The following is a 14143-nucleotide window of genomic DNA, read 5'->3' on the forward strand; positions in this document are numbered from 1 at the left end:
CTAATGTTCAGCTTTTCTCTCAAGATACTTACACTCTGACGGGTATTCACATTGACATTACACATCCAACGGAGCATACTGGCTTCATTCCTTGCGAGCTTACGTATGTCCTCAGCAGTTACAGCCCATGTTTCACTGCCATATAGCATGGCTGTTCGTACGCATGCGTCATACAGTCTGCCTTTTACTCTGAGTGAGAGTCCCTTTGTCGCCAGCAGGGGTAAGAGCTCTCTAAACTTTGCCCAGGCTATTCTTATTCTAGCAGCTACACTTTCAGCGCACCCACCCCCACTACTAACTTGGTCGCCCAGATAGCGGAAGCTATCGACTACCTCTAGTTTTTCACCCTGGAATGAGATAGCAGCGACGGATAATTGACTTTGATAGGAATTGTAATTAAAACCAAATACGGAGAGTTGGCACATTGTCAGATGTTTTATTTTATACTGTGTACATCTTATAGAGTTTCTAACTATGCCTTTTCTACAGATCGAGCAGGGCCATCTACCTGAAGGGGTTTGTGTTTTGTCCACCTTCCTACTTATTAGGACTTTGGTTTTAGCTAGGTTTACTCTAAGGCCCTTCAATTCTAGTCCTTGCTTCCACACCTGAAATTTCTCCTTTAGTTCTGATAGTGACTCAGCAATTAGAGCAAGGTCATCAGCATAGAGGAGTTCCCAGGGGCATCCTGTCTTGAATTCCTGTGTTATTGCCTGGAGTACTATGATAACTAGGAGGGGGTTGAGGACAGAACCTTGGTGGACCCCAACCTCTACCCGGAATTCTTCACTGTACTCGTTTTCAACCCTCACCTGATAGCGTCTCTGTACATGGCTTGCACAGCTCTCACTAACCATTCTTCTATCCCTAGTTTCCTCATTGACCACCAGATAAGGGATCAGGGGACCCTGTCAAAGGCTTTCTCCATGTCAACGAAAGCCAGGTACAGCAGTTTATCTTTGGCTAGGTATTTGTCCTGCAGCTGTTTTACCAGAAATATAGCATCAGTGGTGCTTTTCCCTGTCTGAACCCAAACTGCATCTCATCTAAACTGACTCTCTCCCTAATTAGTTGGGCTATGACCCTCTCCGTGGCTTTCATTACCTGATCTAACAACTTGATACTTCTGTAAAACCGATTCCTTATGGGATTTCTCAATCAAATTGCCTGCGACCCATTTCAGCCAAACGTTTACCAATTGCAACGGATTTCGCTCAAATTTGTGCGTGAAAAAAAATAATTTAGTTGTATTTTTGTATTGTATAATATAAGAAATGGTCAGTGCAAGTTAGTGTAGCATTTATTATTATCAGATATTTTTAGCTAAATTTTGTTAATCTAATTGTTCTATTAACTTGGTTTTCTTCTTTTTTAAAGAGTATTCCAGGAGGTTTTAATGCTCTGCAGCGAATGTACCGTGATATCCAAGAGCCTATGATGAATGCTGCACAGGAAGGGTTTGGCTCTAACCCATTTGTCTCTTTGGTATCTAACTCTAGTGGTAAGTTAATATCAATAAAAAAAAAAAACATTTTTTTTTTTTACTTTATCATGTGCTACTAATACTGGTATGATATAAGGCAGCGAGCTGGCAGAATCATAAGCACACTGGGCAAAATGCTTAGTTGCATTTCATCCACCTGTACATTCCGAGTTCAATTTCCACCGAGGTCGACTTCACCATTCAGTCTTTCTGGGGTCGGTAAAATAAGTACCACTCGAGCATGGGTCGATGTAATCAACTTGGCTTCCCCCAGAATTGCTGGCCTACTGCCAAAATTTGAAACCAATATTAGTCTGTGAGATTCTCCCCTTCCCTTGCATTCCCCCCACCCTGGCCAAAAGAAAAAAAAGCATCAGAACATTAAGAAATTCGTATGTGGAAACTGATAAATGAACAAAAATAAGATGTGAAATGATCTTTATATGCTCAGGGTTTTAAGTATTATGGAATATTGGAGATCTTGTGTGACAGGCAAGATAAATATAACAATGTAACTGGCATACTGACACTTTATGCCAACCCTTTTTGAGAGATTAGAGCAGTGGTTCTCAACCGGGGTTCATACAAGCAAAGTACTAAATTGGGGACTCTCAGTAATATATTAAGGGTCCATTAAAAAATTTCGCTTTAGATGTATTTATTGCAAGAAACAGCTAGGTTTCGTTCTCTAATGTTTTATACATAGTTCACCTTAATACAAGTGAATGTATGAAAAACAGAATAAGAATTTTGAATGAAGTATCTATAAAACTAATTTTTCAACATCGAATAGCTATGGGGGTCCACTAGAGTAAAATAGTAATCAAAGGGGACTATAGCTAAAAAAAAAAAAAATGGTTGAGTACCACTGGGTTAGAGGGTGCCTGATTGCTTTGTTGCAAAAGCTAACATGGTTGCTTGACTTATAACGAATGTTTTGTTGTTCTTGGAAAATCTGTTGTAACTCAAATGCATAATCTAACAGCACTTATCTAATTGATTCTTTGATTATTGCCACCCACAAATACAATATATTAAATCTCCTTATGAGCATTTTCAGAATAGTTTTCCCTCTCACAAATGCAGTTCTACCTTTTATTCCAATTGGCAAATTGGTGTAGTTGTTAGAGCATGGGACAAAATCCCTTGAGGTATTTATTCAGCTCTCTGCTAAGATCACTTTTGACTTTAATCCTCTCTGGGTTGATAAAATAAAGATATCACTTCAGGATGGTAAATTGGATGTCTTTAGAATATTCTACTCTGTTGAAAATATTCAGACTGGGTCTAAAGTTTGAGAACATACTCCTTTCTTCTCATTTTCAGAAACTCTAAAAAAAAAAAAAAATTAACGGTCATGAGCACTACCTTTCCCTCCCTGACTAAGTAAAAAGGAAAAGAACAAAGAAAAAATCATCTTTCTTTTTAAATGCATTATTACTTCTGACTGTTACCTGTATAAAGAATACACATTACGATTTTCTACTTTACTACCCATTAAATCTAAACAAGTGAAATTTCATATAATTGTTTTCTCTAAACTTAGCAAATAAAACATGTGATCCTATTCTGTATACTTCCTTGTGAGCATTCTTTACACCACATAAAAAAAAAACTGATTCTTCATTTGCCCCCAATTTATAAATATGGGTTAAACATGGTTAGTGCTCTTAACATATACTGGAAATTAACAATTAGAATAAACTATATTTCATTAACTATTATGTTGTGTGTGTGTGTAATTGAAAATTAATTAGCTGACAGAATTTTTGCATCTGTGGAATTTAAGATAGCCAGTATTTTATCATTGTTCTCAGTATCAATATTTCACTAAGAAAAATGTTCTAGTTTTGGCAGAGAGTAGAAGCATGAAACTCTTTGTGTTGATTTTGTTTCATTAAAAATACAATGACAGTGATTTAACTTTATATACTTACTAATTACAATGCTTTGTATTTCTGTATATTCAGGAGGGAGCAACCAAAACAACGAGCAGGTTGGGAGGGAAAATAACGACCCCTTGCCAAATCCTTGGACCCCTAAACCAGCAGGTGGTAGTGGGTCTACTACTGGAGGAGGGAGTGGTCCTACTCAAACTGACAGCACTAGTGGGGACTCATCAACACCCTTGGCTGGTGGACCTTTTGGTAAGCATTCATTGACAGTTGTTAGTTAAAAAGCAATGGAATCTTTCAATTTATGGTTGTCTTTATCCTGTGTTATTTTTCTGGTAATAATTATATTTGCTTTACATCCATTTCTCCTGAGTTAGCATAAGTTACATCAGGACTTATTTGAGATTGTTTGTCTCCAACCCTTATGCTTCAAGTAAGATTTTTTGGTCTTCATAAGTGCAGAACAGTTGGTTGTAATGTCAACAAGAAATGGAAGCCCCTTATCACTCATGATGGGTTTTCGTACGGCTTGTGTCTGCCAGTTCCACTCACAAGGCATTGGTCAACCAGGGACTATAGTAGACACTTAACCAGGGTGCCATGTAATTGGATTGAATCCATAGTGATGTGGTTGTAAAGTGAACTTCTGAACTGCACTGCCACAACTGTCTTTGGGTAAGAAGATCTCGTTTTTGAGCAAAATAATCTAATATGAACAAAGTATTTATCAGCACAACTAGCTTTTTATGATTTGTGCTGTCTTTGGTTTCCTGCAAACAAATGAAATGATGAGGTCAGCTTTTCTGAAAATATGTATCATATTTTTAATTGAACATTTTAAAACTCTTGGGGGAATTTAAATTAACGAAAAATTAAGAATTCTACTGAAATAGTCATTTGGTTTTAGGAATAATTAATTTTTTTCTTTAAAGATAATAAATCGTAGATTTTCATCTTTTTTAATGATCTGGCTTTGTATTGTTTATGTCCGTTTAAATGTTTTGTAATATATAAAGATGTTTAATGAAAAACGTATCAAGTACAGGCTTGCCTGTATGGTTATGGAGTTTGCTTTGTTACCATGTGGTTTTGAGTGCTATCTCACTGTGAGGTACCTTGGTCAAATGTCTTCTGTCTTCTCAGGCCAACCAATGCCTTGTTAGTAAAATTGAGAGGCAGAAAATGTACAGATGATTAACGTGTGTGCACATGTCTGTATTTGCATGCTTATGTGTGTGTATCAGTGTGAATGCACATATTCTACAGCTACATTAAGAAAACAGCAGTAATGTTTACATTCTCCATCAACAAATGAATCCACTGATTCTGCACTTATGAAGACAAGGGGAATAATAATAATAATTCCCTTCCTTGAAAAACAGCTAAGGGTTAGTAACTGGTCCAATTCATGCTAGGATGGAGAAAAAAAATACCCAGCATAACAGTGAATGAGTAGATTCATAAACTGAAATACAGCAAATATAAATAAACGAATTTATTTTATAACTTCAAATTGTAACAAAAACTACTATTTTACCCTTTACAAATAAATGTGTTTCTAGTATTCTTCTAATTATTGAGAATTTTACTGTAAATTTGTCTCATGTTTTCTTAATTTCCCCTTTGAGTTTAAAAATCCAGTCAGTTATGTGTGTTGGGAAATGATTATTAAGGCTGCATTACATTTCTGATGGCAACTGTCCTTACATTGAGTGAACTTACTTTCACTGAGTGTTTCAATAGTAAAGAAGGAAGGATATTTTTTTATCACAAAATAATTTGAAGACTTTGTTAACAGTAAGGCACACAAACTATTTGTGGAACTTTTGTGTTCCAACTTACATTAATTTAATTTAATGTGTCTGTTGTACACTTCTAACCAGTTATAAAATAACTTGATATGAGCTTTATTTGCAGTTTATACTTTTCATGTTTGTTAACACTTCTCTAATTACAAATTCTTGTCTTTCCCCCATACACTGTCACTCACTTTCATGCACACATTCTTAGACTTGCTCGTTCCCATGTGTGCCTACCCACTCACTCACCTGCACAACCATCCATCGTTTAACATCCATTTTCCATGATGGCATGGGTTGGACATTTATACATATATATCCACACACACACATTTGTTGGATTGAATTCATTTGAAGTAAATTTATTTCTAGTTTGAATTTCTTAATTTCAATACAGGTATGTTTAATACGCCTGGTATGCAGAGTTTGCTAACACAAATGACACAGAATCCACAACTGATCCAGAATATGTTGCAAGCTCCATACATTCAAACTATGATGCAAACCATGTCCAGTAATCCTGATATGGCTCAGCAGGTATTTACTGATTTTTTTATTTTATTTTTTTTTTTTTTCTATATCATTCATGCTTAAAATAATTCTGCTTTCATGAATTTCATATTTATTTCATCATCTGTTATTGATACATAAAAATTGTCTCCTTCAACTTTTGCAAAAGTTTGTCATTCTTGATGGTTCATTTCAAGTTTCAGAAAATACCATAATGACAAACAGTTCTTTGCTGTAAGTAGCAAGAGAACTAAGTGATGTATGCTATGTTTGTTACATGCTAAGCTCATTATCCTCTCATACATACTATTTGATATTACTAACAGCATTTTAGACTAGCATTATAATCCTATCCTCCATCTCATTGAATTGATTCCGATTACTTAGTTTCCATACTGGATTCTGTTCATTTCTTTTTAATTTCATGAATAATAATAATTCAGAAATTTGCTTGAACACCATATCTCCTATTCCCATCTTTTCAGTTTATCATTTTAATAATCTACACTCAAAACTGTTGCTAAGAGTTTTGAAAATAAGTATTTATGGTTTTAGTAAGTGTCTTGTTAAATTCTTCAGACATATTTAAGAAATTAATATTACTGTTTTTGGTAGGAAAATTAAAATAGTGTGATAGTTTTGTAATTAAAAACGTTTTACTTTATATTTTTATGTAAAGTAGTTCTAAGTACCAAGTCCCACTCAATTTTAAACAGTACTGACCGTGCTTGTGAATTCTGAGAACTAGTGAGGCAAAGAAGGGTAATGAACCTGTTTTCACTAATTGAGAAATACTTTTATATATTTCTCAAGGAGTGTAATACCCATAGAATTTTGTTTACATATTTCAGTGTATCTTATTACATGAACTACAATGGTTTTAAGGTCTTTGACATGCTTACTATATTCCTTGATCAATAATAATTTGACATATTTTAACTGTAAAGTCTTTTCTAACTATATCAGGTAGTCATTAAGTCTACAGTTAGTATCACTATAGTAACTCTTGAGAATTCTAGTTATTATAGCAAGTCAGAAATGCAATAGTAAGTTTTTGAGTCTAGTTCTTTATTTAAATTTTTTTTTATTTAGCTAGATTTAGAATAGATTGGAAAAAGTTTAGGGAACTATTGTCTCTGTTGGTAACAAAAGATTTTGCTTAACAATGATGATAGCTCTGTAGAGTTTCAGGAATGGGAGCAATACCATTTCTTCTGCTTCCTCCAATCCATCCCCTTTACACTTAATCTCTTTCTGAGTTAGAAATCCTTATTTTGAGTTTGATGAAGTTCACCAAGTTATATGTTTACTTTTTAATCTAGTTCAGAATCTCAGAGTCCTGATATTAAATACTGCCATTGTTAATTTTGTTTTACATCAGTTTGCATTGTTGAAATGATTACACTTATTCTCACTATAAACTGACAATACTGAATATGAAAAGATATGAATAAGGAGTATGTTACCTAAGCCTTCTTAATTCAGTGCATGAGAATTTTTATAAACTGATGACAGTAATCAATGATGATTATATTATTATTATTATGATAATAATAATTACTGTTATTTCAGATTTTAGGTAATAATCCATTATTTGCTGCCAACCCCCAATTTCAAGATATATTTAACCAGTATCTTCCTACCATGATGAATCAGGTATATATCTTGTCTTTTCCCCAAATCTTCTGTAAATAAATATTGAATATTTATTTATATTTATTAATTTTTGCTTAGATTTTTATAAAAATGTACATTAGTATATCTACAAAAACCAGCTTTTCATTAAGCTGTTGAAGCCGCTACAAGTATTTGTGCATCTCGTTAATGACTGCCTAAATGTGTAAATAGCTTTTTTTTTTTTCTCTTGTTGATTTTTAGTAAATGTTGTAGAGCAGAAATTTGTTGCAAACAGGCCATGCAGATTATCCAGTTTTGAAACTTGGTTGTAGATCTTTACTTTGTCTCAATAATGCTTTTTAAGGCACGGACATCCTAATATTTTGTCATTTGAAAATCTTCCTAGTGTAGCTGATATGATAATCATTTTAAGTCCTTTTAGAAAATAGATGTTTTTATAAGATCATGTTCGACCGTTTATGACATATGTATCTAATTTAATTGGTTTCAGTAGGGTACAAAGAAACCAACTATAAGACTAGTCAGTGATTTGTTTCCTGTCTTTGGATACTGTTATTTCTCTGGCCAAATCACTTAACTTCGAAATTGTCGAGTCCACTTGACTGTAAATAACTATTATGGGGTAAAATCAATTCACTACTGAAAGGTGTGACAGAAATGAAGATTGAGTAAAGTCTAAAAGCACCACTTTCTGATAGCTGTCATCACAAAGTATTGTGTGCTAACCCAGAAATTATGTTAAAGTATTGTTGGATGTCACCTCTCTTCTGAATAGAATGTTTATCATAGGCTTTGCTTTTGTTGGGGGAAGATTTAAGGCTATATAACCCCACCCCAGTTACCACCATGATATCTGCTTACAGTTTGGTGGACATGTCTTTAATAGTTTTTTTACTTTATAAAAGAATCAAACTATTTTCTCTTAACCCTTAAAATGCTGCACCACAAATAGCCATCAGTGTCATGGGGTCCTGAACTGTAGGTAACCGCAATTCAGAAAATGTTGTTTTGCACTGAAAAATGAAAACTAAGCAAGAAACAAAGTTTAGGCTCTTTTAGGAAGTACTTTGTCAAAAGACTTTCTGTTAGCACCATGTATGTTTGTACCTGTGTTTATTCAGTGAATTTCTCTAAGGATTTTTTTCTTTCTTTTTTCATCATTCTCTTCTTTGATTTTTTTTAACATCATGGTTGGTAGAAATAATATATTTCTAAATCTCTCAGAGAGATTTATGCAGTAGCAGCACAATAAAGTGATAGTATGTTGTCAACTTAATGTGACAGTCCCATAAAAGGGAAGAATGCTACTGTTATTTAGCCCTAGGAAACACTGTTTCCTGTTGGACTTGATACATTTCCTGTGTCCTTTTTATGGGACTGTCACATTAAGTTGACAACATATTCTCACTTTATCGTGCTGCTACTGCATAAATCTCTCTCAGAGATTTAGAAATAATTTTCAAAAATCAGTGAATGTATTTCACTTGAAATATATATATTTTCAAAGGCAGATGGGCATCGACAGCTAACAAGCCATGCTACTCCAGAGCAATGACTCTGAAACTTAGTCTCTGGATGCTGGCTTTGCTGGGTGGAGGTGCTTATCTCTACTTTGAAAACATACGGATACAGGAAATGTGTCAAGTTCAACAGGAAACAGTGTTTTCTAGGGCTAAGTAACAGTAGCATTCTTCCCTTTTTATGGGACTGTCACATTAAGTTGACAACATACGATCGCTTTATCATGGTCGGAATATCCAAGTTGCAAATTAGAATTTAGTGTTATTATCTATTAACTCTTTTGATACCAACCTGCCTGAGATTGCTTCTAAATCAATGATACCAACTTCCTGTTTTAAAGCAATCTAAATTAACAGCTTATCTCAAAATTTTATGCTAATTTATGTTCCTGATCACCAAAATAATGAGTTATTTTCAAAATTAATTGAAACAAAGGCAGTGTATTTCAGCAGAAAGATAACAAAAGAGTTAATGATATTAATGATTTATTTATTTATTATTTAATGATTTAATTAGAGAATGAGAGTTTAAACTTAGAGAAAATAATAGATTTCATTGTCATTGTGATATTGGGATTTATTGATTATGAACAGAAGTGGAGTGATTGTATCAATGCTTTCCATAGTGATCTGGGTCCTACAAAATCCTTCAACTTTGAAGCATAGCCTTTTGAGTTGTTTCTTCAACTTCTTCCTGAAAGATTTTTTGCCAGGATTAAGAGCACAAGATATGCACATTAACTAAGCAACATCACTTTCATTACATAAATGGAGGAGATTAAGTTATATCTCTGAATGCTTTTGCTAATAGTTGTGCAACTTCCAAATTAAAGATTGCTAGAGCACAAATTCAGCTCTGAGACAGGAATTGATATCATGTAAATGTGAAAATACATACCTGTAATCAAATTACATATATTCAAACTTACAACTTACCTGGGTAGGTAACAATGAAATCACGACGGGTAAAATAGCATTTCACATCATACACCAACAATCATTACATGTTATCACCAAGTTTCATCGAAATTCATGCAAATGTTGTATTTTTATGATTTTTATTCTGGAATAACTGCATATTTCTGAAAATATTTAGTTTCTGACAAGATTGGGAGATTTACCGAGAAAAAGCAGTACAATAATTAAAAAGTTAAAATAAAATTTATTTTATTAATTTCTTTTACAGTTGCAGAACCCACAGATGCAAACCCTCATAAGTAACCCACGGGCTTTAGAAGCTATAATGCAGATCCAGCAGTCCTTGCAACAGTTACAGAATGAAGCTCCTGGACTTTTTCCAGGGTATGCATTTGCTTTCTTAACTAAAGCAAGATATTTAAGCTTGCTTTTTTTTTTGTTTTGTTTTTAATCTCATTTTCTATTTGTTGGAGATAAAACGAAATAGAAAAATTTCTCCAAATTTTTTTGTTATAAGTAATTTCTAGGTGGTCAGCTGGTAGTGATCGTTAGCATGCCAGGCCAAATGCTTAGCAGCATTTTATCCATTTTTATGTCCTGAATCCAAATTCTGGGGTTGATAAAATAAGTACCAGTCAAGTACTGGGGTTGATGTAATTGACTTACCCTTCAAAAACTGCTGACCCTGTACCAACATTTGAAACATTATTATAAGCAATCTCTCAATTTCTTTTTTTAAAGAAATACTTAAAATCATATTTGTAGAGCCTGGACAACTCTCCAGCTAGCCAGCTTTTGCCAAACCATCCAACCCATGTCAGCATGGAAAATGGATGTTAAATGATGATGATTTGTAGAAACTAAAGAAGGAATTATCCATCTGTGACTGATTTCAAAATATTACAAATGATTGTAAAGAATCCACTTATTATAACAGTAAATCGATCTCCGTTAGCTATGGAAATAAGTATTCCAGTTGTCCTGTCAGTTGAACTGTGTACTTATTGAATTATAATGCAAGTGGTTGAATATTCAACAGACAGTTGTACTTCTAATGTAATTTTCAAGCAGAGTCAACATGATACAATGTGTCACAAGGTTGACCTTTTGAATTACTGGTACAGTCCAGCATGCATGCTGCCAAAGTTTTCATCTACCCAACTTCACTCACAAGGCTATGGGTAAAAGATATTTTCCTTAGATGCTATACTGTTGGGTCAAACTCTGGACCTTATGATTTTGAAGCAAACTATTATACCACCTGGCTGTAACTCCTTACCTACATAAAACACCACAATATCTAGGTGCCATGCAGTGGGACTGAATCCTGAACCATGTGGTTGGGAAGCAAGCTTTTTACCACACAGCCATGCCTGTACCTATACTGAAACTTTTTTTAATGTTTCCATTGAAAATATATTGATTTTATTTTTTTCTTACAGTTTAACTGGTCTTTCAATTCCTACTACCAGTAATACAAGCACTGGTAGTACTGATTCTACTACAACCACAGCCTCCTCCACCGCCTCCACTACCACCACCACTACTTCTACAGAAGCCACCAACACATCCGCTACTGCTGGCTCTGCGGTGAATTCATCTGACAAGCCGGCTACGACTGCTGGTGAGAACACCTCCTCCTCTCCCGCCACCACAACTTCTACCACATCATCTACTACTCCTAATGTAACTGGTGGCACCAATACCACAGCCAGCGGGGACTCTAACCCTCTCGGTGGTAATACCAGTGCTGATGCATTCAGTAATTTGATGGCCCAAATGGTACAGATGATGGCCAGTGGTCAAATGGGAAGTAATCCAATGACTAGTGGTTTACTCGGCACAGGACAAATGGTAGGTGTTCTATATTTTATTTCTTGGAGTGATCTTGAGTGTTGTGTGTTAATTGTTGGCATTACCCATAATTACCTCCCTTTCATTGACATTATATGCATACATGGCTATATTTTATAATGTATATATGCTTTGCAGCCATGTAATTTTGGGTTCTTCCTGCTGTGCAACATTATGCGGCTCAGAACCTTTTTCCCTTTATTTACCGTATGTGGTCTCAGACCCATCATGAAGCAATGTATGTAGATGACATTCCATGTCCCAATCCATAGGTTCCAGCCTGTCTTGGTTTTAAAATGTGGACAGTGCTATGCATCCATGAGCCCACATCTGACTTACATGGGCATATTGGTGCAGGGTTGATCCTAACCTAGACGCCAATCCCAGTTGGGGAATTGCAAAAGGCACTGGAACCTGCCAGACTTCAGCTGAGCAAGCCCAAGAGGCACATGAATATGATCAAGATGAAAGGCAAAGTTGACCTTGATGGAATTTGAACTCAGAACGTAAAGGGAGACGAAATACTACTAAGTATTTCGCTTGGCGTGCTAACGTTTCTGCCAGCTCACTGCCTTAAGAGACCACTTTATTGCAAGCATTCAGACTAGGTCTCTTGTCTGCAAACAAAAACTCTACTTCCCTTCTCACCAAACTTGGAGGCCTTGAGAAAGAACATAGAAACTGCTCATCCTTCTCTGACTCAGCATCATCATTTAGCATCTGCTTTCTATGCTGACATGGGTTAGATAGTTTGACAGAAACTGGTAAGCTGAAGAGCTGCACCAAGTTCCAGTCTGATTTGGCATGGTTTCTACAGCTGGATGTCCTTCCTAATGCCAACCACTCCAAGAGTGCTTTTTATGTGCCACCAGCACAAGTGCCAGTTACATAATACTGGCATTGGCTACAACTACAAATTTACTTGCTAAGTCTTCTCAAGCATGGCATATTACCAAAAGTCTCGGTCATTTGTCATCGCCTCCGTGAGGCCCAATGTTTGAAGGGTGCTTTTCGCATGCCACCGACACAAGTGCCAGTTACATGACACCAGCATCAGCCATGATTACGATTTCACTTAAAAAACCACCTCATCTCATCTAGGTCGTCCCATAGGATGCCCCTTTTTTAGGGTTTTCGGTTGTGCATGTTATAGGAGTCACAGGGCGCTGTTCCATGTGGTCCTGCAGTTTCCATCTTACCGAACAAAACTTTCTCATTCACTGCCATATCCTGCCTTCCTTTATCTTGTTCATTCTTGCTTTTTTTTTTACAATTTTTTTTCTTTTGTTACATTTTATATATCTCTTTTTCTAGGTTCAACCTCCTGATCAGCGCTTTGGACCTCAATTGGAACAGCTTGCAGCAATGGGATTTGTGGATCGAGAAGCTAATATTAGAGGTAGTGTTTCTAAGTGTACTTCTGATAGTTTTGTTGCAAAAAGTATATATCTACATGACTTTAGTTTTGGTTCTGAAATTTCTAGATGGTTAACTAAATTTGAAGCTTAATGTAAATCTAAGTTAACCTAGTTTTCCAAATTCAAATACCAGTGTGGATTTGATCCCTTCATTTATTATTTAAACTTAATTTGTATTTATATTGATTTTTCTTGACTAAATGGCACAGTGTTTATTTTTCAATCAGTTTGATATCAAGATCATTGAGCAAGTTCACTAGTCAGCATATTGCCATTTATCCAAGTTTTTCATTGTCTACTCTGTAAGGTGTCACATTCTGAGACCTTATCTCAATTTGATGATAGTGGGTGGGAATTGCTCTTAAGCAAATGAATACATAGATATGATTCTGTATTTTTTCTTTGAGTGGTTGGCATTAGGAAGAGCATCCAGCTGTTGGAACTCTGCCAAATCAGATTGGAGCCTGGTGTTGCCATCCGGTTTCACCAGTCCTCAGTCAAATCGTCCAACCCATGCTAGCATGGAAAGCGGACGTTAAACGATGATGATGACGATGATAAGGACAATGGCAAAGCAGAGATTTTAGTAAGGCCAGACATGTTACACTAGTTGAGTTGCTTCTGCTTTTCCTTCGTTCAGCTTCATCAGAAAGGGTGTGGGTCTATAGTTTGGGTATACATCAGTATAGCTGGAGATCAGTTATATTGATTATAACCTCCCCTCTCATAGTTTTGTTAGTATTAGATATCGTTGTTTGTTTTTGTTGGTTGATGTTTGATATTCTTTTTTTTTTTTTTTTTCCATCAGCTTTGACTGCTACCCTGGGTGATGTGAATGCTGCCATTGACAGGCTTTTACAACAGAGATGAAGAGCAACAACATAAACTTCACCACCACTGCCACCACTACCACCGTCTCTCCATCTTTTGTTGTTGGTTAATTTAACTTTTCCAAATTCCAGAAAATTTTAAATTAAAAAAAAAAAAAGGACTACTAATTAAAAGAAACTCAATTCATCCGCAACTACTACTACTACTACTCCTACTATTATTAATAATACTCTTACTTCTACTACTTCTACAGCAAAAACAAAGAAGGGTTGTTACT

At 35.4% G+C, this 14143-nt stretch overlaps 1 protein-coding gene across 3 annotated transcripts in view; it reads left to right on the forward strand.

Moving 5' to 3' along the window:
* LOC106877833 (ubiquilin-1) overlaps window positions 1-14137 on the forward strand; it is a 43114-nt gene extending 28977 nt beyond the window's left edge. Inside the window, exons 7-14 of one of the 3 annotated variants that reach the window (XM_014926863.2) lie at window positions 1378-1501; window positions 3454-3630; window positions 5575-5714; window positions 7260-7343; window positions 10032-10147; window positions 11206-11617; window positions 12932-13016; window positions 13844-14137. In XM_014926863.2, coding sequence (XP_014782349.1) covers window positions 1378-1501; window positions 3454-3630; window positions 5575-5714; window positions 7260-7343; window positions 10032-10147; window positions 11206-11617; window positions 12932-13016; window positions 13844-13905 — 1200 coding nt within the window. In that variant the 3' untranslated portion in view covers window positions 13906-14137. The remainder of the gene's footprint in view (window positions 1-1377; window positions 1502-3453; window positions 3631-5574; window positions 5715-7259; window positions 7344-10031; window positions 10148-11205; window positions 11618-12931; window positions 13017-13843) is intronic. The other 2 variants (XM_052966089.1, XM_014926864.2) reach the window with 2 other exon arrangements.
* Window positions 14138-14143: the final 6 nt, after the last annotated feature.

This window comes from Octopus bimaculoides, chromosome 3, assembly GCF_001194135.2.
Source record: "Octopus bimaculoides isolate UCB-OBI-ISO-001 chromosome 3, ASM119413v2, whole genome shotgun sequence".
In the NCBI taxonomy this organism is placed as follows: Eukaryota; Metazoa; Mollusca; class Cephalopoda; order Octopoda; family Octopodidae; genus Octopus; species Octopus bimaculoides.